We start from the raw sequence: 27,922 nt of genomic DNA on the forward strand, positions 1-27,922 counted from the left end.
TCCCAAAGAATCAAATTGGGTAAATGGGAAGAAATACTTGAAATTAAATACACCTAAACTAAACAACTCATGAACAGCAATATCTCTGCAGGAAATAGAAGTTCATCAGCCTAAATCAAAAGACTGAGTTAATACTATTCTTATAGGCTTTTGTTGTTGTTTTGTTCACTTCAGGCTCAGATTGAGTGAACAAAAGTAAACACATGGCAGTCTGGAAAGCCAGACATCACCAAAGATTTCCTTTATTGTTCAATGGGCCTTTGTACTGCAGAGCATCATCAACCCCAACCATTTCAAACAAGAAACTGAAATCACATCTCAAAGTTCTTGCAAATAATCCCAAAGTAATTATAGTATCACAGTAATCAAAATGACTGTTCTTTTTCCTCTGCTTATAACTTAATCTACTACCTGTAATTTTTACAAACTGCAGTTCACATTAAAACATTTGCTGATAACAAAGCTTTTCTTTGAAAACAACACTGCTTTACATCTAGTCAGGCAGCTTGTGCATATCAGAGCACTGTCAAGAGAGACATGGAAAAGGGTAAAGGAGAAAAAAGCTGAAATATGGCTGCAGTTTATCTGTGCCTCTAATGCACTGCAGAATTTCAGGCAGCACTTGAGACAGCGAGTTTCTTCAGATGATCCATAAATACTTGTAAGCTGACATCATCAGTAAGAATGGGTGCTCCAGACTCCTATGAAATAAGGGAAAAAAAGAGAACTGATTATACACATTGCGAAGAAAAAGCATTTTAAGACACAATATGGTCCATTGAATAAACATTTTATAAATTTAGCAAGATCTTAGAAGCGTATCATTGCTGAAATTCTGACAAAAAACCCAGCAGACTGTACATTTACATAAATTTTCATACATTTACATGAATTCAAGCATAGACCACAACTACATTCTCTTCCATTAACACACAGAGCAATGACTTGCTGTATAGCAAGATCTTTACACCAGCCATACAAAACTCGAGAACTGCCAAATATTAATTTACAAACTTCTACATGTAAATAAAATTTCCACAGCACAGTTCCTGCATCATTCCTGCCTCAGTAGAGCAAAAAGGAGAGAAAGAGTAATATGCAAATGACACAACCAACAAATCAGTATCTGTCAGTGAAGCTAAGACATATCAAAATGGTGAAAGAAGGAAACAAATCCCCTAAGGGTCTGATTTGACACCAAGTAAAGGTCATCTGGCTTTCCCAAAGAGAGGTGGGCCTGTTCTCTCCTGTGGCTCTCTACCACCTCAGAGAAAGACCAAAAGCAGCTGAAACTCACGAGCAATCAAATCACAAAACAACTAAAAAAACCTTTTGGGTGGATTCTTGCAATTCCACAAATCCAAGAAGTTCAAAACTGTCATGTTTTAATTACTATTTCTAAACAAATTTACCAAATTTAACAAAGTCAAAATAAACAAGCAGTTGGTAACTCTGCAAATATTACACAGTAACTCCCTTAAGTCTTTTGAGACCAGTCTACCACTATTTCCATTTACAGATACAAGAAGAATTCCTGTTGAGCTCAACAATTCAACCTTTTCAAAGGTACAAAGCATCCATATTTCCAAATAAAACCAGAGCTGTCGGAACTCTTGTAAAGTCTTCCAAAACACAGACACAAAAGTCCTAATGAGGATGCTCAGAATTCTAAAGTCCTAATGAGATGTTGTTTTCTGAGACCTGACCAGAAACAGTTGTCAGTGAACAACCAAGAGACAAATCCAAGTGCAGCAAGATTTCTTGGATCACTACGATACACAGCCACTCTCAGGGAAGGCACACGAAATTAGCTATCATCTGATGGCAGCAAGATGAGATTAAAGGATGCTCTACTTCCAAGCCTGTCAAATGCTAAGTCTGAGCTCTCTTATATAAGAATCATAGAATCATTTAGGTAGAAAAGACCTCTAAGGTCAGTGAGTCCAACCATTAACCCAGCACTGACAAACCCACCGCTAAACCATGTCCCTAAGTGCCACATCTACACAACTCCTAAATACCCCCAGGGACAGTTACTCTACCACTTCCCTGGGCCTCTCATTCCAATGCTTGACAACCCTTCCTATGAAGAAATGTTTCCTAATATCCACACTAAATGTCCTCTGGCATATTGAGGCAATTTTTTCTTTTCGTATTGCTTGCCACCTGTGAGAAGAGACCAACTCCTAACTGGCTCCTTTCAGGTAGCTGTGCAGAGTGATACAGTCTCCCCTGAACCTCCTCTTTTCCAGACTAAGCACCTCCAGCTCCCTCCAGAGCCCTCACCAGCTCCATTTCCCTTTCCTGGACATACTCCAGCACCTCAGTGTCCTCCTTGCAGTGAGGGGCCCTAAACTGTACACAGGACTCAATGTGTGGCCTCACCAGTGCTGAGCACAGGAGGACAATCCCTTCCCTGGGTCCTGCTGGACACAATATTCTTGATCCAAGCCACAGTGCCATTGACATTCTCCGTCACCTGGGCACATACGGGCTCATGTTCAGCAGCTGTCAATCAGCACTCACAGGTCCTTTCTGAAAATTTCAACTGCATCTTCAGACACCAACCACATAATAAAGACGCACAAAAAGGTTTTCATTAATTTCTGAAAATGCTTTCTATACTATTAAGGCACATGCCTCCTAAAGGTTAAAGAAAATCTTTACTTAGAATATTAAAAACCAACCAGGCAATTCATCACCTCCTGAAACATGTTTTCAGTGGTGTGTGGGTGCCCTCTTCAGGTCAGTGTGGACTTTTAGTTGTGCGCAAAATAAAATATGAAACAATCCAGGAATGTCATGAGAAAAAAAGAGCAAGATGCCAATCAGTTTTAAATTTCTCCCAGATATAACACTTCTCATTTCATAATTAGTACTTGATTCAACTTTTTTCACAAAAAAAAACCTGCAAATGCTACCATACAAGTACTAGTATATTACCTTGAGCACACATAGTGCAGTGCCCCTGGGGAGGTTAATACATCATTTCTTATGTTACCCTAGAACTGAATTCTTTTCAGCATTAAAATGGACAGCTATCTTTTGCAAGATGTATCAGTCTCACCTGTCCAGCATGAAACATTATCTTACAGATCAGTTGAAGATTTCTTTTTTTGTATTTACATTTGGAATACTGTTTCATTTGCTTATTAATTAAACAAACAGAAAACAGTTGTCCTGTACTGCTGGAAATGTAGAAACTTCAAAAAATTCCAGGTAATGTTTAAATTAAAAATAAGACCTTCTAAATTACAGCATTTGTGTGTTTGTTGAGGGGAAACAAGATGAAGGGAAGCACTAATGAACTGCTGGTTAGATTACCAAGTTTGGAAACAAAAGAATTTGGGATTTGTGTTCAAATTGTCCTGGACCTGACTCAGTACAAAATTTCAAGTTTTTTCACTCTGGACCTCACTGATGTTCATTGCCAGAAGCTTCATTAGATACAATTCATCCCTATGAAAATGTAGCCTGATAAAACTTATTTGACAAAGTAACTGCCATAAAATTGCTATAGAGCTTTCTCACTCATGACTTCCATAGTGTACACCAATTAGCAAAATACTCTAAGAGCACAGTTAATATGTAGCTTCAAATGTCTGATGCCATTAGATTTGCATGAGAAGATGACACTGCACTAGCACTTACTCACTACAGAAGATAAATGTGGAAGGAGATCATAGAACAGAGATGCACCATTCAAGGATACAAGCTGCTATAGAGGGTTTAACTTCTGAATAAAACTTTCTGCTTAAAGACAAGATTTGAAAACTGATTTCTGGCCACAGAAATTCTGGAAAACATCAGTACACTGGCACCGATATATTTGCCAGTTCTTATAACTACCTTCAACTCTTATCTCCCCTACTGCAAAACAGTCCCTTCGACTTCATGTGTGGAAAGCACCCTCATTTCCAGTATTTTAAGGTATTGATAGCAATGAGATCTAAAGCTCTGTGATACAGGTGGACAGGAAGATAACAATACAAGCAATACTGAAGTGTTACTGTTCTGTTCTGCCCTTGTGCAATTTTCATCCACAAGACAGCTCAGCCTGACCAAAGCTGCCTAAACCCTCATTGTCACTCATTTACATATGAAAAAACACACCCACCAGTATGAAAATTATAAAGTGGCTGCCCTGCTTACATCTTTCACAGCAGCAACAGGGAACATCCTATTTGACTACAGCAGGTATAAATTATTCTAATTCCACCATGGTGTAGACAGGAATATGATTCTACCTTTCAGGCTGATGGGCTTGCTCCTCTCTCCCTCAAAAGCAAAAACACTGTTTGGTAAGATCTGCATCTCTGCTACTAAGCAGAATGAAACTAAACTTAATTACTGGTAAAGTTAAGCTTAATGAATTGTAAATTATATACTTAGCTTAATCAATCATTGTCTAGCCTCAGAATATTTAGTACTAAGGCAGTAAATGCTCTTATCAGTGACTATTCCAAATCTTTTTGTCTGTTGCCTCAACAAAATATCTGCTTTTAACTTTGCAAAACTATTGCAGTCAAAGTCCTTTGAGAGGCTCTGTCAGGCAAACATCAAACCCATAGTCTTAAGACAACACCGACAACACCGTCTAAGAAAGTAGGCTAGACATGAAAGCAGCCTAACAGAAGCTTAAAATAGTAAACCAGATCATTTCTGTCTGAAGAAATAGAGCCCATTTTTCTTAACTTTAGTAATTTTGGTCACATCAGACCAAAACTGCATTTCTTTTTCAGTTTCAAAAACTTCACATTATTACTTATACATACCTAATGTGCCATTTCACTTGCCTTCTGAAATAAGGGGAAAAAAATCAAGTATACAAGCTTTGTCAGCAGATTCATACTCACCTGTCCCCATGCATACATGTTGTTATGAGTCTGAGAGGGATTTACTTTTGAAAGCAGGAATCGAGCCTTTAAGAAAATAAAACAAAGACAAGAAATTGATCTTCTCAAACAGAATTTTCCTGCACTCAGAAAAAAATTGCGTATGTATGAAATGTCATTTCTATTATCCAGAGATACAGACACTGCAAACAGCACCACTGTAAATAAAGCCAGTCACTGATTCCACAGCTCTAATGAAGAACTGCCAACAACTTTCTGATGCAGCTGAAAGTAAGCTTTTGTATTTTTCATGCACTAGCAAAGCAAATGTGAATATCAACAAGACATTAATAATAAGTTTTTAAAAAATGACACCAATAGTAATACTGGTATTGGTTCAGAGACCCAGGCAAGTACTGTCTTTTCTGCCCTACAAAGCTTACACAAAGAATCTGAGACTCCAAGTCAGAATGATTAAAACAATAATACATAGCAGGATTCACAAATTAGGGAGAAAGCTACTCCTAAATATCTTGTTCTGTAAAAGCTTTAAGAGTCAGAACATTGATTTGCAATTTATGTATATTTTAGCAGAGAAATTGATTTTTACTACCAAAGATATCTCACAAAATTACTAACATATCATTTCCAAGATTATATAACATACACTTCACCATACCTGGCTTCCTCCATGCTCTGTATCAATGTATCTGGGCATTGGAAATCTGGAATGGAGAATTTCTTGGGCATCGTCTACTGGAGCTTGTAGCAAGTGGTGGAAATTTTCATATTCTGGCATATCTTGGTACCCCGACTTACGCCACTGTGCTATGGTCTGGGGACAGGGAAAGAGAGAAGTTTAGAACTGATTTACCAAACTTTCTTAGAGGATATACAGGTCTTTTCAGAGGAGAATGTGCCATTGCTGGCCTCTTTTCTATCACTCATCCCTTTCTGCCCTATAGTATGGAAGTTAATTTTTAAAAGCCAAGATGTGCAGGTAACATGCTACTAGATTTTTTTTCTTAACAATTTGTGGTCCATCTGTATTTCCTCTTTTTTTGTCATCTTTTACATGCCAAGTATTTTGTTTGAAGGAGGTCAAAGATATTATTTACACTTCTCTAATATGCATGTCTATGACACATAAGAAATAAGTATTTATACTGATACCTTTCAGAGTCTGTAGCACAACCTCCCCACCCCTCTAGCAGAGAAGCTGGCTGCTCCAGGTCAGCTCACTGATACAGGCAGCTGCTAGGAAAACCCTGCTAGGGGCTGCTAGGAAAGCCCTGGAGGGACCCTCAGCAGGGGCTCCTCCCTCCTCTGCTTGGCAGCTGCTTTTAAACTGAAGGTCTCATTCCTGGCTCCTGCCTGAGCTACAGGCCTGGACCAGGCCATGTACCTACTGATCCGGACCCCCACTCAGGGACTGGACTTCATGGCCAGAACTTGGAGCTGCCTCATCCCCATCAACTTGTCTGGTGATCTGCACTGAAGGCTGAGTCTGGCTACAGCCCACAGCTGCTCTGCTTGCCTTGCTCAGGTACACTGGGGACAGGACCTCAGTGACAAGACCCTGCCTGCCTTGCAGAGATGCTCAGCCCCTGCCCCCCTTCCCTCAGGGAGCAGCCCACCACTGTTGCTTGCTGATAGCACCTTACAAAAATGAGGTAATATTCTGCTACTTAAGAAGTGTTGAAGTTTAGTAAATATTTTTATCAGTGCAGCTACAAGGACAGGATCCAGAATAGTATTTTTCAAATTCTCAGCTATGAACCATTTACACTTGCAAAGCAGTAAAAAGCAGCAGCTCAATTCCTCCAGGGAGGCAGAGCAGTAACAAGTCACCAGCACTTTATTACTAAGGAATGTCTATCTACCAAACTGCCAGGAGCAGTTCCATTCATCCAGGACAGTACAGACAAAGGGTAACTATAAACTTGGTGTTCTGACTACCCATCCGTGAAGAACCAATTTAAAGGTCTAAAATAAATGAGTGAAAAGTGGGGAGGAGGGGGAGGAAGGGTATATTTCCTACTTTACTCTCTAAAGTAGGAAAAATATTGATCTAAAAAAATACTCTGCATATTAAAGCTAATTCATCTCAAACTCATCATAAGAAACAGGACCAAGATGTCAAGTCATGTCAGGTATCTGCATATAGACATGTTAAACTACTAAACTACAAACACAAACTAGGACTCTGCTGTCAGCCATGCAGATGAGAGGGTCAAGCACTGGAGGTGCATGAGAATGGAGCCTGACTTCCAGTGATTGCCATAATATATCACTCCTACAGAAAAAAAGTATTTATGTAAGAAATGACAACTCTTACCTCTCCATGATAAATAAGGATTTGGAAAAAGGTGTCCATAAGGAGAATGCGATCTGGTAAAATGCTGCTGCTATCCAGAAGAACAGGCTAAGATTTAAAATAAATTAAAATTATCAACTGAGGCAGAATTGACCAATCATGTGGCATTGCCAGATTTTTTAATCAGTAACTTAGGAACTTTTTCAATCACTTACTAAAGCTCCATATTTGCTCCTTTCCATGTTACACATCTGCAACCCATACAGTTTCATTCTGAAGTTATCCTGCCTGATTCTATGTCTGATACTTCATGAAAGTAATAAAAAAATGTATTCAAGAGCTGAAACCCCTTTCATTATTATGCACTTTACTAGTCCTTCATGTACCTCTGTATTTAGCCATACAATGCCATTAATTTGAATTGTATTTCAATGCATAAAGATTCAGCAGTTCAAGTGTAAGATTTTTGTTTGGGTTTTTTTTAAGTCTTGTTTTCACAGCATATTAGTACTATGCATATATATCCCCCATTACTGTATATAGTAAATACTCATGGTTTATGAAATCTAATATAATATTTAAGGTTTTCAGCCACCTTTTTAAGGGTAGTGACACTGTTATCAGTGCTATATGATTTAACTGAATCACAATTACTAGAGATAACAGAAATGGTAACTATTCCAAGAATCGAGAAAAAAATGTTATTCATTCTGCACTGAGACATTAGCTCCTGTTTAACCATATTTATCCTTCAATCACCAATGGAACTACTTGTTTTTCATACATGGGAGACTTGCAAGCTGCTCTTCACAAACCACCTTATTACTTTATTTGAATTCCACTTCTAAAAGACTTTTTTTTATATCCTCATGAATAATCTAAAAGAAAAAATCCTGAAAAAAGTTAGAAATACAACCTGCCAAGATCCTCAACTACTGTGTTTGTTTTCACTGCCTTGCTCTCTTTTATGTAACAGACTACTTTTGTTATCAGCTGACACAAAGAAGTGCCTGACACTTCTTTCAGAAGCTTCTTGGAATACTAGCTTTTTATTTTAGATTTATACAGAATGTGCCATGACAAGGTCAGCTGGAAGGTTCTGTACTAAATCTACACATAATGGGAACCATGTTAAAATTAGAAGCTTTGGATTAAGGCAATAAAATTGAGGAAACTTTTTACATTTAAGAAAACCTCAACTTTTCTTTCAGGTAACAGTGAAACTACATTTTTAAATAAAATCAATTTGTTTATATTTACATTCTGGCTCCACAAAGCCAAACAAAGCTCTCAAAAACTAACAAAAAAGTACCATCCTTAAGTTTAAAAAATAATCTCTTCACAAAGTGACTTTTATTCTCAAGACTGCTACATCACAATTCTGAGATATGCCTTGTTCATAGCTGCTTTAAATCAAATGAATGTTATTTCTCATACAATAAATTTTAAACCAATACATTTTATAACACGTAACAGTGAAGCCAGCAATCAGCTCTTTCTCAACAAAGCATCTTTTAACCCACTATGGAGTTATTTTACTGATACCTCTGGAGGTCCATTGAAAGAGTAGGCATAAAGAATTGGCTGAACCATGATAAGCGACTGGGTTAGATCTTGACGCATAAAATGATGACGATAGTAGGAGCTCTCGTCCGGACTGTTGTTAAAAACTTGTAAGAAAGGAGATCTTCTCAAGTGAAACATGAACTGCAAAGCAAGAACCACTGTTTTGAACTTTGACAGATCAAAAGGATAGTTGTACAAGGAGAGAAATATTTTCCACAAACTGGATGAGACCAATGCCACAACAAAACTGAATCCCAGCTCCTTTAACATTTTGAATCTCTACAGGCACCTTTGCTAGTTTTTACAGACTCCCATGACAGTAAGAGAGGTATCAGAATGGGTAAACCTACAAAGCAGCTTTGAAATGCTTCCTTTACTGTAAGTTCTACCATTCCTATGAGGGAGGTTGCTGTTCTACAACTAAGTTACAGCACATGAACAGAAAAAGGAACATTAGCCACAGCAAAGTCAAACCTTGCTAGTAAAAGCATATGCTTTCATTGCTGAAACAAATTCTCCACCTGCTGATTCAATCTCTACACAACACTTAACACCTACAGACAGATTAATACATAACTGAAACAGAAATTCCATGGAAGTGCGTGAAAAGTCTAAAAGTGAAGTATCTGGAGCTATCAGAAGGGAGAAATTTATCAGAACAGATTATGAGCAAAGAAACTATTTGAAGTTTAATACAGTCAAGGTCAAGTTCACTTCACTGAGAAGTGTCTGTTTTCTGGTCAGTACCATAAATCATATGGGAGAGAAACAATAAAGCAAATCCATTTATTTTCCTTATGTTTTCTGAATTTCTTCATTAGAGCAGCCCTTTTAAAAGTGTTGTCATATGAATTACAAATTCAGGTGAGATAAGGATTTTATTGTAGGAGAAACAAAAAATATACATAGTTAGACATTTAACTGTAAGGGCAGAGGACAAAAAAGGACACAGCAGCACAGACAATAGAAATGATTTTCCTAATGCCACATGCCAGACAGTAGTAAGGGGGCAGGGGGTCTGTTCATCCTGATATGTCTTATTACAAGGACTCTTTCTTCACTGAGCATTCTCTTCTATCCCTACAGACAAACTCACCTGTGGATAAAGTGAAAATGTTTCTGAAAATCTGAAAGAGCTTGGATCATCCTTGTGATATTCTCCAAATTTCTGACACTGGAGTAAACAAGAAAAAAAAATCTATATTAAGAAATATACTTGCATGGTCATGCCATTACTCTAAGTTTGGTTTTAACAGGCACATGACTTGTGCTGCTTGCAACTTTGAGAACAGACAGAAACCTAGCAAAAACACTGACACAAGTTCTCTTTTTAACAAGCAGTGATTTTCTTGCATATGAAGCTTTAAGAACTTTGTGTGCTAGTTGTGTTTCCCTCTAAAATCACTAAGCAGACTTAGATGATTAAACAGCCCAGAAGAAATTGTTTAAAATTAAATTATTATTATTATTATTATTATTATTATTATTATTATTATTATTATTATTATTATTATTATTATTATTATTATTATTATTGCAAATAAAAATTAAAATACATTAAAAACACCAGACAGGATATTGAACTTTCTAAAATAAAAAAAGAATCCATATGGTTTTCTAGATACTTGGCCTACTTTTTTTTTGTTAAAAATATTTACTCTACAATATCATTACAGACAACAGAAAGCAGAGAAAACTATAATTTCTGTTAATCACATGCTAAAATTTCTCCTAATTCCTGGCAATTACAATATGCTGAAGAAACAAATAAATGAAAATACATGAAAAATAAACTGAAAATACACACCTGCTCTTTTTTAAATTTAAAATAGAAAATCTTTGTTAATTCTGTATAACCTCATGTGGAAATTATTTTTTACTTTTATTTTAAAGTAAACTATCACTGAACAGTATGTGTCTGCAAGAAACCCATCTGAGTCATTCAGTACAGCTTGTTTTACCAGTCGTATAAGCTGTCTGTCCAGCCACCTCAGCACGTCAGGGCCCTCCTCTGTCTCTGCCCTGTACACTGCCAATCTAGCCATGAGAATTGCAGCAGCTTCCTGGTCAAAAGATGCAGCAATATTTTGAATCTGGGTCTGTGCATCTGCCCAGCTGCAAAATAAAAATACAAAGATTTGCATCACAATGAAAGGAAAAACTTCAACCTGAAAATATCCCTTCAAAATTAAGGCAAAGAAACATTAACAGTTAGCAGTTTAACACACTCATGCTGAAGCTTCAAAAAATCTACTAGGCAGATTAAATAAGCAGCCTCCCAGTTAACCATTCCTTAATTAGAAATGTTCCTTATTTGTACAGATGCCATGCAACCAGTGAAATAAAATATAATGGCACTAATAGAACAGGTGCCATTTTTTTTTTTAAATAATGATGAAAGGTTGTTACAGAAATCACCATCCACTAATCTAATCACACACTCCCACATTAGCAATTTTCTTGTGCATTTTGCAAGTTCTTTTTAATTTATAGAGTAAACTACTAATTAGACCTTTCATCAGTCACCAGAATTCTACAAATACAACTAATTAAGTTAACAACATAGTGTTTTCAACAATTAGGGCAATGCTTTTTTCAACAAACTGAATTTTCCATCTAATTAACCAAGCAATGATCTCCTTCTGCTTAGAGTAAATAAATGTCACTGGACATTGAAAAATGTATTCAAAGGATTAAACATCATGTCCTAAAATTGTGAAGTATATTGAATCAAGGAAACTGCAGGTAAAGGTTATACATGGAATACCAAGTATTTACATCCCTCTGAACTGCAGTTAGCATTCTCCAGCTCAGTTTTGAAGTGATTTTTGCCATTCCCTAACTCCAAACATATCCTCAGTTTAGGCCACAGAATTTCATTCACATCTTCCCCTTTGTCTAAAATCACTTGGCTTTCCTCAGAGCACTCCTTCAATAACATTATACAGCCACTGTAACCTCTCAGAGAAAAAACAGTCCACAGGACAAGAGAGGAAACTGTCTCAAACAAAAGACTGCTTACAAAATCTACAAAGTAAAAGGCATATACATAGATATACACCCTGACTTTTCAAAAATTATTCACCACAAGTAAAACATACTTTCTGGCAACTGTGGTCACTCTGATACGTCTCTGTCCACTGGAATGCTGGTACTGAGTCACAAACTGGATTGCACCACGTCCTCCTTGAGGAATGGGAGCATTGTGCTAAGTACAAAAGGAAAAGAAAATTAAAGAGAATCTCAAGATTTTACAGTATGATTTGAAAATGTATAACTAATTACTAGAAATTCTTTCCAATAGATGGCCCGAGTTATATTAATGCATCATCTGGTGGTTTTGTTACATTGAGTACCTTTACTACACAGATAATCAACTTGGAGGTTGTTCAGGGATGTTAGAAGCAGCTGCTGGCTTCACCAGATATCCTTAAAGCAACCAATGCTCTCTCCTTACATATGCCCTTACAGAGACAATGTTTTCCAAGGGGCCATACAATTCCTGGTTTCACCACATTCTAACACCATATGACTCACTGGAATTACAGGATAAGAAAAGTGACACTAATCTAAAATGTTGATCAGTGGATCTCCAACAGCACTGTCAAAACAAAGATTGGAATCCAGGTGACTGATTGTAAAATTTTGAAACTGAAATTTTGAAACTCTGCTCAGTGAAAATACAGGCTAACATGCTATATAAACAATTCAAAAGAGAAGGAGAGTTGAAAACAACTATTACACTAAATAATTAGGGTGGTTTTAGAGCTACCAATAAAATGGGCCCAACATAAATATACAAGAAGTAAAATCAAAACCTGGCTAATATAAGTTCAAGTTTTCAAACCTTTGCATGAATAACAAACTATGAAATACAGCACACTAAATATATAGAAACTACGGTCGGCTCAGTTCCTAAGCTGCTTCTTGAAATAAGAAATGGTGTGAGAATGAGTACCACACTTGCTCCTCCTATTTTCATCCTCTTTTCCCTCAGGGAAACAGGAAATCAGACTATTTATCCTTCATGCATTTCAATGAAACCAATCTTTGCTTGCAAATACTGAGCAATAAATTAAAATGTAACAGGATGTAGTAATTACCTTGTAACTAAAACATCAGAGAAATACTGTAAAGCACTTTTAAATACACAGATTACAGCATTTCCACATAATGCAATTAAAATATATTCATTAAGTAACACACTGAAAGAAAAAATTTGAGTTAAGAGATTATGAACTCAAATCAAAATTTGTAGAGTTTTTTAGTGCTCATTGTCACAAACAAGAAGATTAGCCCATCATTAAGCAGTTACTGTCCACCTCTAAACTTTGACAACACAAAATGGCAACATCATTTTTGTCCCTGCTACTGTGCTTGGGGGAATCACATAAAAATACAAGCTTCGACAGTCTCATAAAGTAAGATTACTCTGTTTAGTACACAAGTAGACAAATATTTATTACCTGGTTTACCACCTCAAAGTACAGTGCAAGTGTTGTAGTAGGATTAAGACCACAAATCTTCCACTGACAAGTGCCTCCTGTTCCAATCTCCTGCAGAAAGATTTTGTAATACTTTTATAAACCAGAAGTATTTCCTTGTTTATGAAATACAGCCTGCAACAGCCATTATAGGTAACTGTTTGCAACTACTCTCACAAGCTTTCTCCCTGCTCACTCTGTCACCTTCTCAGACAAACGCTCCTGCAAAGCAACTGCAGAGCTGGATGTAGGAATAATAGAAAAAAAATTTAAAAAAAGAGATTGTTGTTTTAAATAATTAATACATTAGAAAGATCAGAAGCTGGCATTAGAAGAATACTGAAAAAGCAAGTCAGAAACAGGAAAATACCAGATTTCACTTAAGCAGAGGCAAAAAGCACATGCAAGTGGAATGACTGTTCTAAGGTGCAGCAGTAAAACTTTGAGCAATAGCTTACACACTGTATTTTAGTTAGTTACACAGTCTCTAGTAACTAACAAGGTAACTGTACACAGATAGCAATGTATTTCAACTGACAATTCCTTTTTGCCATCAAAGCAACATAAATATCCAGCAAACCAATTAAAGTAACCCATCATCCATAATGGACACAGGGAACCAAATAAAACTTCTAAGGAAAACTATGCTGGCAATATTGTCACTGTGCCTGTACTCACTTGAAAGCATTTTGGCTAGAGGACTTGTCCAGTTACCACTGAAATGAGCTGCAGGTACTCTCATTTTATTCATATTCAAATTTGAATTCAGATAATTTCAACAAAAAGGGGTTTGGAATAAAAATTAATCATGATATAACTGCAAAGCCAACAGACAATCTCACAAGTGAATCTCTACTACCTCCTATGAAATAGATATGTAGCTTAAATAAGGATATGTACCTTTAATTTATTTTTGGGGTTTTTCATTTTATTGCAATATATTCAATGAATTAAAAAAATCTGTACCAGATCACCAAGAAAAAAACTGTTGGATATACTGAATTTTTTATATTCACAAAGATGCAGTCATAAATACAAGGAAAATTTAACGAATAAAAGTGCTTGATTAAAGGCCATTTGTGAGCATTTTCATACTGGGAAGTGCTCTACTATGCAAATTCTTAGGAACAAAAGTGAAGCTTCTTAAATATAAGACATTTTGGTCACTTGCAGAAATTGGTTTTTTTTATTGGTAATCAAAAGTTAGTAATATTAAATTATAAGAAAATATATTAACATTTAATTCTAATATAATTTAAAAGTATTACTTCAGGAGCCTACAATAGCTGGATCTTTCAATTATTTAATTAAATGTGCATTTGGTGAAACAGCTACAGAAATGGGAAGAGAGAGTTCAGATAAAAGGGATGTTTCCAGTCTTGTGTCCTCTTGCTCTGTCAATTCCTTCTAAAAAACGTATTTTTATGGTTCACTTTGGATAAAAGGACACAGCTCTGATATTAACAATAAAGCATGCTAACTCATTTTCTACTTGGTTTCTGCTACATCATTATATAACTTTTGTATGATAATTTTAAAGCAACTAAATCTAAACAATCTAAACAAGTGGACATATCTAAACAAGTAACAAGGGATCTGCAAGGTCTAGTACAATCGAATCTGACCTACTAATGAATGTAAGCTTGCACGTATTTAATTTAAAATTGGTCAAAAGTGACCATTTTGTTTCATTTATGGAAGTTTCAGCCTCTCTTCAAATCCAGAAATCTTAAATCCTGTTTTTCCATAGAAGGACATGACCTTTGTTTTCAGCAAAGTTTACTTACATTTTCTGAGACACAAGGTCCCTTAGAGTTGAGAGAGACACAGGGTCCAATCGCTCCAGAAATCTTTACTTCTCTTGAAGTCTTCATATTTCAAATAAAAATATACATTAACATGCCATGCTAAAGAATTCAGTCTCATTTTATTGTTAGATAATTAAAATCTCAAGGCATACTGCATTACTGATACCTTTGGGAAAGGTTATAATAATGCTTGATACATCTGGAGACACTTTTCATGTGCTCAGTTTCTACACTTAATTATGTTTATTTGCTATACTAATTAGTATATCTTAACAGCATGAAGATAAATTAAAACATGGAGAAAAGCTGCTTGATTTATAAACATAGGAGCCTAGAAAGTATACAGGGTAATGCTTCCTTCCTAATGAAAGGATTAAAATTTCCAAAGGTAAGATTAAGACTGAATACTTTGTACTGTAAGATAAGCCTACACACACCTGATAAAGAATTTCTACTCTATGTCCTAAACATATTTAGCTAAATTAGTTATTTATGTTCTTCCAATGTCACTTTCCTCTTTGAAGTGATCTGTGTATCCCTCTAGAACTGGGGCTCCATTTGTACATTTTCTAGGATCTTTCAACAAAATTCACATCAATATGTATACAAAAAAAAAGAGGGTTCAACCATTTGTCCTATTACTAAAAATTTAAACAGAATTTTACCAAAAATGAAAATAGTCTCATGTTCTTCTACAATATGAGATTAGAATATTTTTCAAGAAACATCAAGGAAGGCAGTGCTTGAACCTACAGGATATTCAGCTCTAAGCTTATCACAATGGTGGAGGCAAAAAATAATGTTGTTAAAATGCCAGAATGGATTCTGGTAAGGATGGAAAGTGAAAGAAAATTTGTCCTGGAGTACACAGAGAAACTGACTTACCTAAAACCAAGAAACCTCTGATATCAAAATCTATACATTCACATTGAATGCAAGGTGAGAAGAACTACCATTATACCTAACTCACATTTACAGAATCCCAGAAGTACAGAAATATAGCTAGGACTATGTACAGCTATGTACAGCCCAAACTTAATAGATCTGTTTAGCATGTTCCCAAAAATTCCTTAAAAAGGCAGATTCCAGTTTGTAGCCATCCTATTTTTTCACTAACAGACTGCATTTTTGTATGCTTACCTTTATTTCTAATGTGCCACCAAATCCCATCTTAAATTGTCCTTGCATGTCTTTAGTGAATACTCTCTGAAAAGTTTGTTTGAATAATGATGTATTGAACGAGTCTCCCATTACCATGTAGCCTCTAGACAACAAAACAAACAAACAAAACCCATGAGTTAAATTAGATTATTTATATACTTCATTTTTATTAAAGAAACTAAAGACAATTCACTGTAAGACATATTTTTACCTTCTTAAAATAGACTAATGTTAAATTAGTATTTTGCTACAATGTTAAGGATGAAAGTTTGAAGTGAGCTCCTTGCCCTATGCATCTTAAGGTCATTATAGTATGTAACAAAATCTTTCACTGGAAAAATACTGTGGTGGACTTTCAAAACTAAGGATGTCTCAAGATCCTGACATACAAAGTCTTACTTCTGATAGTTATTATTCCATACATTTTGTTCCATGTATTTTGTGTAGTTCATTCATTACTTCAGGGTTAAAACTATGCTCAAGAAGCAGGATTTATTTTTATGCTTAGCCACATTCTGGGGATGTAACTGCAACAGTTACCACTTGTCATGAAATATACCCTGCCATTAGAAAATATAAATGGGAGACATTTTCAGTCATCAAAAAATGTTAATTAAAACATTTTAGTAAAATATGTCAATAGGTCAAACATTACACTCCAAATAAGTTTCCACATGGATACTAAAAAATAGAAGAAAACAGACACAGATAGAATCAAAAATTCCTCTCTGTATGAGGGATGTAGCCAAAACCAAAATAGAAGATCTGTAAGAGGAACAAACAAACTATACATTAAGGCTACAGAAATAGGGTGAGTCAGAAGAGCAGACAGAAAGAGCAAAACAGTATAAACAAAAACACAACTCAAGTTTGTTTGATGCAGAAAAGGAACAGGAGTCAAATATGCAGGTAAAATCAAATTTAAACATAAATATCCTGAACAGTGAAAGCTCCAAAGCTAAGGCTATACACACAGCTCTGAAGAGAAGCAGTGATTAGCATGGCCAAGCTGGCCTGAAACTCAGGAACTGTACCTGACAGTCATCTAAACCACTAGCTGAACCTATATATATAATACATATATAGATTTTATATATTTACAATATATAAAAGAATGGCATAAGTGAGACAGAAAGAATAACAGAGGGTTTTATACCACTCCAAAGAACACGAAAAATAAGGACAGGTCCTTATCTTTACTGAAACCTTCCACTTACACAGATACACACAGAAAAACAGAAACACAGATATGTTTTAAACACGTGTATCTGATAAATTGTTTGTTTAAAAGACATCCATGTTATTCAAGCCTCAAAAATATCACATTAAAAGAAAACAGCAAACCCGCTTCTGATTAAACCAAAAATTGTGGTGACAAATCTGCCAGAGGCCGAGATATTCTAAAATTCCAGTACAAAAGTACCAACAGAGTTTGTCTGTTTACACTTTTCTCTTTTAAATAGCAGAATTGTTTGCAAGTGCTTCATGTTTAACAATTTTAAACTGCATCTTTATATACTACAAAAAAAAACAAACAGACACATACCCAGTGTAGTTGGGACAACACTTCATCTCCAGTAGACCAGTCTGATCCAATGCACACGCATAGATGTCAATAACATGACCATTTGTTGCAGCTCGATTAGCCAGGGCTTCAAAATGCTAAATACAAGATGAAAATACAGTTCATAGCAATTTACAATGTGAACTCTCCTCATCTTCACATTAAATCCTAAAGCCACAAATTTTTTCTAAAACATTATCAGATTCTATTCACATAAAAGTATATTTTTCCTAAAGTTAATAAGACTGGAATTTTCAACACTTGAGGGTTTTTTCCTGATCAGCTGAGAGCTTGACTGCCACTAAAGAGAACAATGGTTGCTATTTAAACTAGAAAATTTGATCATCTTCCTTTTAAACATTGTGTTTAGTGCTAGGTCCAGCACAGAACTGAATTTACTATTCTAATCTCAAGTGTCTACAATGAGAGATGCCTGCAACTGAGCTAATTGTTTAAGCTCCCATTATAATCAGTCAAGATGACTTGAACAAGTTTTGGATGCAGTTCACCAACCCAAATGTACATTTTAAATTAAATTAGATATGACTAAACTCTACAGCCTAATCCTTCCCCAACTCTTATAGGTAACTTCAAGAGACAGTTTTGAGCACCAGTCTTAGAAGCACCAGCCTTACAACACTAGATACACCATTTGGTCACATAAATTTCTGAATTAAACCAGAGAAACACTCCAAAGAACTTTAATGTGATCTAAACAAGTCCTAACTCAATATTCTGACATTTCTGAAGAAATTCTTGAGACATACCACTATTCAGAGCCCAGTGAACAAAACCATACAATTCCCACCTCTTTATACATTTCCTATTACTAACAGCATTTTGCAGTGCCCACCAATTTAAATGTTTACTTTATAGGAATATGTATGAGATCCCATGACCATCTCTTACCTTAGTACCCTTTTTAACATATTTTGCATTGTCTTTTTCGATGTCATGCCATGATCTTATAGGTAACTTCAACTCATCCCCTACAACCATGCCAGGTCCCTGCGTCGCTGGTCCTCCAATGAACATCATTATGCGTGCACCAGTATTAGGGAAAGTGCACTGCAGGAAATAAAAGACAAAAGAAAACCTTTGGGTTTTGCTACAAACTGAACAAAAGAATTAGATATGTGGACATTTATCACACTGATAGGATTGTAACAATAACAGCATTTTTTCACTCCCAGAAGTTAAATCTGCCAGTAATTCTAAGTCTCATTTTTCCCTTATTAAAAATATGTAAATGTCTATGAAATTATAAGCATGTAAAGGATGAGATTCACCAGAATCATCCTACAAAATTCATACACATCAATTAGAAATGTTTTTACATATTGATTGTGGAAGCTTTTCTGCAAGAAAATTATCTAGCTGTAGCTTAGCCTAGCTGCAGCTAAAGCTTTTACCTCAAGGAGCCCAACAGCTATAGACAGGGCCACTCCAGAGGAACGTAAGGGCCGTTTTCCTTGTGGAACAGGCCAAGGATCACGCTGCAGCTCACCCAAAAGATCAGTAAGATTCATATCAATCTTCTGCACTGGTTGCAAAAATCTGGAAACAAATACATGGAAGTTGTTTAGATTTAAGTTATTAAATAAAAATTTTATCAATTACTCACTAGCAATATATTAGACATCTATTTGAGGTATCTTTTGAGGTATCTAATTCTAGATTCTGGTCTGAATTCAGACCAGTGTCTCTGCTTCATCAAAATAAAGCAGTTTGGAATTACTACATACACACTCAGTTTAAGAAGCTGAGCAAAGAGCTTGCAAAACTGAAACTTGCAGACTTACAGATACCACCATTATCCAGAAAGAACCTTAACTAGTCAAAAGAACGAGCAGATGAAAACCTATGAATTCCAAAAAGAAACATGTTTCCCTGCTTCAGCGACAATCAAAGATCAGGAGAAAAATTAACACAGTAAGATCTCTTTCATGCTGCTGCAAGTAGTTTAAATATGCAGCTAATTTTTAGAGGGCAGAGACAGCAAAACTGTCTTTCAATAATTTCATAAATTTCTTCTGCCACAGTGAAATACACAGGAAAATCAAACACCAGCCTGCAATTTCCAAATGAGAGACCAAAGGGGAGGGAAGAGGAATAGAAGAGGGAGAAAAAAGGAAGGCACAACTGGCACTAAAGGGGCACTAAAGCATCTATTAACACTTTCCAGCACACCAGTCAACAGAATAATCATTATTATTATTTATGTATCTATAACATGCCTCTCAGAGCACTTCCAAAAATCATCCAGATAATATTACTATTACCCATTGAGTCAATTCTTCCCAGTACAAACTGTAGGAAAGAACTGTCTACTAGTAAGTTTGTGCCTGACCAAGAAGTTTGGCTGTCAGTTTATTGTTTTATTGTTCATAAAACCTAGGTTTTCCAGTACCTTAGTGGGGTCAAGGTATGTGTTTTAAGATATTTAAAGTAGATTACCTGTTAGAAGGTGGTGGCTGCTGCACCTGAGGACCCCGACCGACTTGTGCAACAGCTACTTTTGTAAGCCCCAGCATTTCCTGTCACCAAATAAATAAGATTTTATTACAAAATTTGTTTGCGGACTATTTCACCATTAGCACCTTAATGATTTCTTTTTGTTTGCTTCTGTTCATTACCTGAAGCTGTTTTGCAGAAAGGTCCTTTGTTCCTCTGAAGACATAACTTTTGGAAATTCCTTCACAGCCAAGCTCATGAACTTGCACCATCGGCCAAAGGTGATGAGACCTACTAATGCTGTTGGTGGCAGGAGACTGAGGGACATTTGCATGGATTCCTTCAGAGCTTGCAAGTCTTCATCTTCCATGCATGTATCCACAACATAAAGAAATATCAATGGCATCTGAGGACCACGCTTTGAGAAACAAAATTAGAATCAAATGAAAAACAAGTCTTGCAATATTCAAAGGATCAAAAATGAACAAGTAAGGCAAATCTTATAAATGTTGCAATTTTAGTCATACCAGTAATGTCAAAGCTTCATCTAACTTAACTCTCAATTGGTAATCAGGACCCAGAACAAAACCCCCACCAAAGTGAATTCTGTACAAAAAGGAAATGCTTACAACAGAAGAAAAGAAAAAATCATTTCAGGATATCAAGTAATTTTGAAGCATGAGCCAATTATATACATCTTTTAAAATACAATGACCTCTTACTGCTCCAAGTAAACATAACAGTCATAAAACTATTCACAATTATAAAAGATTCTAGCCTGATGACAGTCCATGGCATTTCACCTCCTGATTTTACTCTAGAGATTGTCAGTACTTTTTATTCTATCTAAACTAATTTTGCTGTAGTATGAGCAAACATTCAATTTACTTTGCATTACAGCAGTCAGCAAAAAGTACAGATTATGTTCAGTATTCACCCTTCCTTTCATTAAAATTTGTCACACTTCAGTGAGGATTCAGATTACGATTTGCCTCACTGAGGTCTTACAAATTTTAATCCTCAAAAATTAATTTAGAGGTTGAAAATTTGAAATTGCAAATGTTTGCAATTTAGAGTTTAGGCCCATTTTTTATTTCTATTCAAGTAACCTCTGTCCTGAAAAAGGATGAATATTAAAATTCAAACACCCAAATTGAACATGTATTAGCTGTTGTCTCTAAACCAGACAGCACTCATCATTCAAATACAAACTTAAATTCAAATGGTTAATGAGAGATAAATGAACAGTAACATCTGAATTGAAATTACTTCAGCAAGCAACAGAGGTAAGCAGCCTCCTGACACAAACACAAATTAAATTCATTGTAAAGAAACAGACCTAACAGAAGTATCAACTTTAGAGAAGAACTCTCTTTTTCTTTTGAAACCAATCTTATAAGCCATCCTAATGCTCTTATAAAATATTTTCCAATTGATGGCATCAATGTTCAATAAGCACATAAATACTCACAGTCACTAAAATAGAGTAAAGAAGCAAAATGGAAATTTATTCTTTTTGTATATTGCAAGGTGCTGGATGTTCAATATTCTATTTAATGATTTTACCTGTACTACATATTCAATGCTGGAGAATTGAGGCAAAAGTTCAGCTGGCTGATTCATTTCAGATATGCCAGCATAAGTAGGAGGAAACTGCAAATAAAAACACAGAAATTAAATGTAAATAAAAGATTGTAATTTCTACAAAGGAAAAAAAAAAACAGACATCTTTCAACAGATATTCACTATTGCTATTATGGAAAAAATCTCAATGCAATGCCTGAAGATAAAATTGCACACTCATGCTCTTGCTGTCAATTTCAGTTTGCAACTGTAATTTGAAAAATCAAGGTTTTCATTTCACCTCATAAAAAATATTTTCTATATATTGCATTTTTTATTTTTCTTACCTGGTTTCTCTGGTAACAAAAGTTGCAGGCCCAGAGTTTCGCTCGATAATCCACTTGGCTATAAAAATACAACAGGTAAAGTTTATATAGCATGAACAATTCATTTGCCTCCACTGTCCCTAGAATACATGTCTTTAAAACTTGAAAAACACATTGACTTTTAAAAAGGTTCTTTCAAATATACTTTGTCCTAAATACCCACATTACAAACAGAAAATGGAGCCTTACACAGATGTATCAGGTAAAGTATTGTGTTTAGGGAGAAAGAATGGTCTTCAGGAAAAAATGCAAATAAGAAATTTAAAAATACAGACTCAGCACCTATATTAGAGCCTTTGTCCATGGTTTTCGCATATCTTTTGAACTCTCCCTACCTTTGAATTTTTCATCTTTTTCTGCCTCTATATATTAGCTGCCAGAGTGTGGGACTAGCCTGAATATACATTTTGCCCTAAAAAAAACAGGTTCCAACATGACAGCTATCTCTGTAACAAAGACAAGATTACTTTCAAATTATGAGTCTACTCCTTTTGTCTACATTTTTATTAGTATTCAGAAAGTTAAAAAAAAATGTGAATTCTATCTTCACACTACAGAGATGTTTTAAAGTCCTAATCACATCTTAAGGGAAAGTCACCTTAATAGTTCTCAATGTACACTTTTTGCTATTACATCTTCTCCCGCCTACAAGAGCAAAAACATTTTTAAAATATTGAATCTTCAGGTAAGTTCCAGCATGCTCTAAACAAAACATAGATCTATTGCTATCTAATTGTCTTTACCAGTTATAGAGGCTGCAAATTACCTAGCCTAAAGTGCCACACAGGCTTCTAAAGTCTCCTCAGATTGAGCCTCTAACCACCCTTTCAGGGGAAAAAAAACCCAGTCATTACTAGCACATACAACACAGGAAAAATGTACACAGTTCACTGTAATGTTGGCATCTGACTCTATAACTTTGTCTTTTCATTGCTTTTCTTCCAGCCCTCAATAAAAGATAATGCTTCTGAAAAAGTTAACTTCAACTAAGTCTGACTGCCAGCATAACCAGCTACACTGAGGCTGTTTAATACTGAAACACAATTTTGCATCTGCTTTGAAGCTGTCTTTTCTCCCAAGCAGGGACAAGTCATTCATAACATTAAATTTATTCTACAGGTTCTCTGGCATCATGTCTAATCTCTATCAATCAGGGCCCTTGCCTAGCAAACTCCAACCTAGAAATCATTCTGCTTCTCTTCCATACTTCTGTGACAGGAATGACATATGAAATATCTCCTCTGCTTGCAACCCAACCTTACCCATGACTAGTCCACAATCATTTGAGCTTATGCCAACATCATCCTAAAGCTTAAACAGCTTTCTACCCTCTTTCATGCCTACTTCTGATGTTAACTAAAACAGATAACCTGCTTTGGTCCACAGATGAACTAATGTCAGTAAGAAACGTACTTTATTTCACTTGGAAATTAAACTATACCAGGGTCCAACAGTTCAAAAGATACAGTATTGTAACGTTTTACCCAAGTCATTTTCCAGAGGCAAAATGCAAGAGTATACTAAATCCCAAAATGTATAGTTGCAGCAAAATAACATACCTAATCAATACTAAGTACATTGAAACAACTCATGAAATGAAAGCTACGTTATCAGTAAATATGCTACATATGCAAATCTATGTGCAGAACCTTCTGAGGCCTGCAAGTCTGCACTGTACAATGATGTGAGGAGTACTTGAACTTCCATGCACCAGATCTTGCACACAGTTCAGCTGCTCCCAAGATTCTAAAGCAAAGAACTGGAACAATAATATGCTTTAAGTTTACCATAAGGGATTCAGAACAGCTCGGCACGTGGTCCTACTGCACAGCACTGGCTCATACTGAATAGGAGGCAAGTCTGGCCGCTCTTTCAGGGGTGTGAAGAGGGCAGCCACAGGGACTACCATTCTTGTAGCTTCCAGGCGACTTGAAGGCCAAACATTCCAGCTGAATCTAACTCCATCTCTGTCCTCATTCTGCTGGATAAATTCCAGGAAGGTTGTCATGGTCAACTTCTCTCTAACACTAAAAGAAAAAGATAACTGTCAGCAGAACATTGAGATGCAAAGACTTTTAACTACTAAATGCTGAATGCAGGTAGTAACAGTCACACATTCAAATACTGTAACTGAGTTACAGTCAATAATACAAAGTAGAGCTTCTTAAATCCTAAAAGCAATGTGCAGAATTCTAAGGGGAAAGAAAATACTTCTGTATAAAATTTTTTAAGAGTTTCTAACCATATTTTTGGTATCTCACGATGCAGCCTACATGCACACATAAAGGGATGACAACATGACATTCCACAAGAGTACATTCCTACAGCAATGCTAGGAAGTAACTTTGTAAGAAATACAAGTGCCTTACTCCAATATATTATGTACCAAGAAGCACTTTTCAACAATTCTTTGAATTCAAAATTACCATTTTGGCCATTGACTTCAGGCTTTCAAAATGTTCTGCTATGATTACTCAGAAGCTGGAGAACTGGGGAGCACAGACACATCTGAAAAGCTCAACAGGTACCTCTGAACATCTGGTAAAGTCAGCAAGGAGCACTTCCTCCCTCCAATCCCAAACTCCTCAGCTATATACACACTGTTCCAGAATATCTGCTGCATGCTACACAGTACCTTTTATAAAACACATAGCACAGGCTTTTCCAGGAACTAGGATATCTAAACTCACACTCCTTAATAATTAAGGATTTACAGTAAAAGCCTACATGAACCACATAAAAGGAAGTAGAAATACTCCTAGGTCTCAATTTATACTGTAACAAGTTAATGAAGAGCTATTATAAATGCTGAAACCCTCCTGAATTGGAATTTAAATCAGGAATTCTCCCAAGCACACTGACATTCTTAGTTCTGACCTTACATACAGTAAGGAGACTCACAGAAACTCTCAATTTATCAAAACCTATTTCTATCTATCAAAATTATAATGGCATTGCACCTTTAGTTTCTATAACAGCTAAAAACTTTTCAAGTTATTTAAAATAATAGCCTAACTTAACACTTTTATTCTAATTGTAACTTTTAAGAAAACAGAATTACAAAATACATAAAGCAAAGGGAAGTGCTGCATTTCACAGTTAATATCCTTAAGAAATAATCAACTGCCAATATTTTAATGGGCACGTTTTGATATTAGGAGCAAATCTGCTCCTAATGGCAATTACAACACAGGGAGCATGAGGGACTTTGTGCATAAAAGCATTTCCACCATTGCTTTTACTCAAATTTCTGCAAAGCAGGGGGACAAAACTGAGCAAAAGAGAGAACATCTGGAAGTTGTAATTACTACAGAGAAATCAGAGACAGAAATAAACTCAGCTAAGAGAGGAAAGAACAGCCTGGCATTTGAAGAGGATATAGATTTTAAGAAATGTCTCTCCTAATAAATCAAAATCCATCCATGTTTTGTAAAAAAAATTGAAAAATGGGATATTAATGCAAGAATCTGCACAATACAACTATCTCCACTCTAACCACAAATTAAATAATCTCTCAATTTAAAAATTATTTCCTGAGAAGACAGAGAAAATTGCAACTTAAGGCTATTTCAGCCATTCACTGCCAGCAACTATAGACTCACAAAATCCAGCTCCAAACACTGCAACATGTCACACTTTCTGCCCTGGACTTCAAAGCATTTTCTCCACATTTCGCTCTAGCTGTGTTTGAAATGGCTGTACGTGGATATTACTTTTACCACCCAGTTATTGCTCCTTGAAGGGCAATGTACAAACACCACTGTGCAATGACTAATCACATGCACATAGATACATAAACGACTTGTTGGATTTACTGTGTTAAATACTATTATTTCCTATTAAATATGGATTTCCTATTCAGAAGGCAAAAGTGGCCAATAATCAAGTTCTCCTCCACCTTTTCTTCTATCCTTTTCTTCCTTTTCAAGAGCCAATAATGCTTACCTATTTCCCCACTCATCAAATATGGAACTCTTGGTCTGACAAGTTACATTCAGTAGCATTGTTACAACTATGCAGACACATTTTCTGAGATAGGTGTGGAGATGTATTGCATTATACAAGAACAACAAACCCTCCTGGCCTACAGCCTACACACAAATTTTGGATACCTAAATGCCACAAAATACACACTGCTCACCTCAGAAAACCTCAGAGAAGGGATTTTCAGAACAGGTGAACAGCAACAGTTCCCACTTTGGGATGTCACTGCAGATTAGGATATCCAAAAGAAACAGAAGCCCTTTCTGGTTTGTTTCCTTCCTCCCACTGCTATGGCTGAATGTACCTCACAACCCCACAGCATGAGAATCTCAACTGTCTGTCGCAAAAGAAGCCACACTTGAATTGCATTGAGAGTCACTGGTTGAACATCAGCATCTTTAAATGTTTACACAGCAAAGATAAATATGTCCCAATGCAGAATAACCCCAAAATAATACCCCCTAATCCCTGCATACATATACAAAATCAAAACATTTTTCTCTACAGCACTGTAAGAGGTCCAGCATAGACAGAAATACATAAAGCAAAGGGAAGTGCTGCATAGATAGATAGAAATCCCTCATAATACCATGTATTTAACGACCACTAAGTGAGTACAGCTCACTGCACACTTGTCTTACAACACGCCTATTCTCTCAGTTTATTAGGCACTAACAACCTGGTAAAAGAGATTAATAATAAACCCTTAATTAATTTTTTATGCCCAAATTACATACCAAATACAAATCTATTTCAGTTCCAAGAAGGAACTTAAATACACGAGCAAAATGGTTTAAATAGTTGTCTAAAACAAATTGCTGACATTTTCACCACTCAAACACAGTCATCTTCCAAATCTGCTCTCCCAGACCTCTCACTGAAAACTTTTTTTTTAAACAACCACAGTATGTGATAACCCACCTAAATTAAAAAATCAACACATAAAACGCAGCAGGGCCTGCATTTCTTGTAGTTTTACCTACACTGGAAGGCGTTCCCATCAGCGGCACAGCGGCGTTCGTACAGCGGAGCTCCGGGACAGGGGCACCACAGGCGCTGCCGGAGAGTGCCGCCCTTTACCCCCGGCCATGGAAAGGCCGTGCCCCGCCGGCCCTACCCGAGCGCCGGCACCCCGGCCAAGCTGGGGGCTGCTGGGGGCCGCTCGCCGAGCCCCGGCCCGACAGGCGCTCTCCGCCGCACCGGAGGCCGCGGGCAGGGCTGATCAGTGGCCGGCGGTAGCCCCGGACCCTCCAGCCGCCGGGGGCCCCAGAGCAGTTTCGGGCACCCGGAGATCCCCCGCTGCCACGGAGGGGACGCGGGGAGCTCCCACCACGCTCGCTCCAGGTCCGGCAGCCGTGCGGGGCCCCGCGGCCCGCGGTGCCCCCCGTGCCTTCCAGCGCGGGGAGAGGGGCTGCCGCCTCTCCTCCCCGCGGCACCGCAGCTCCGCCGCCTCGGGCTCCCCGCGCCCTCCGCTGCCCCCTCAGCGCTGCCCTGCCCGCTCACCCGCGTCCCGGCCGCCGCCGCCGCCGCTCCCGCTGTGCTCGCTCTCCCCGCCCGCCCGCTCGCAGCCGCCCCGGCGCTGCCGACGCATCAACATGGCTGATGGGAGAGTCCGCGCCACGTCAAGGGGCAGAGAGCGGGGGCGGGCTGAGCTCCGCCGCTCCCCCGCCCCCGGGCCAGCCCGCCGGCCTCCCCGGCCACCGCAGCGGGGCCGGCGTCAGCCGTCCCGCAGCTCTGACGGTCGCTTCGCCGCCTTGCCAGCTCCTGATCGCGTGTGTGTGTTCGCTACTCTGTTCGTCT

At 37.1% G+C, this 27,922-nt stretch overlaps 1 protein-coding gene across 1 annotated transcript; it reads right to left on the reverse strand.

The window, feature by feature from the left end:
* Nucleotides 1-501: 501 nt before the first annotated feature.
* Nucleotides 502-27,840, reverse strand: SEC23A (SEC23 homolog A, COPII coat complex component). The gene is given in 21 exon segments (XM_036384429.2): nucleotides 502-701; nucleotides 4,857-4,922; nucleotides 5,515-5,670; nucleotides 7,174-7,260; nucleotides 8,698-8,859; nucleotides 9,815-9,892; nucleotides 10,680-10,833; nucleotides 11,820-11,926; nucleotides 13,185-13,274; nucleotides 14,990-15,070; nucleotides 16,151-16,274; nucleotides 17,718-17,833; nucleotides 18,645-18,803; nucleotides 19,148-19,292; nucleotides 20,193-20,272; nucleotides 20,372-20,463; nucleotides 20,466-20,607; nucleotides 21,756-21,842; nucleotides 22,100-22,157; nucleotides 23,926-24,165; nucleotides 27,626-27,840. Coding segments are annotated over 20 exon segments (2,295 nt in total). The 5' UTR covers nucleotides 24,147-24,165; nucleotides 27,626-27,840; the 3' UTR covers nucleotides 502-611.
* Nucleotides 27,841-27,922: the final 82 nt, after the last annotated feature.

This window comes from Molothrus ater, chromosome 6 (genome assembly GCF_012460135.2).
Source record: "Molothrus ater isolate BHLD 08-10-18 breed brown headed cowbird chromosome 6, BPBGC_Mater_1.1, whole genome shotgun sequence".
NCBI lineage: Eukaryota > Metazoa > Chordata > Aves > Passeriformes > Icteridae > Molothrus > Molothrus ater.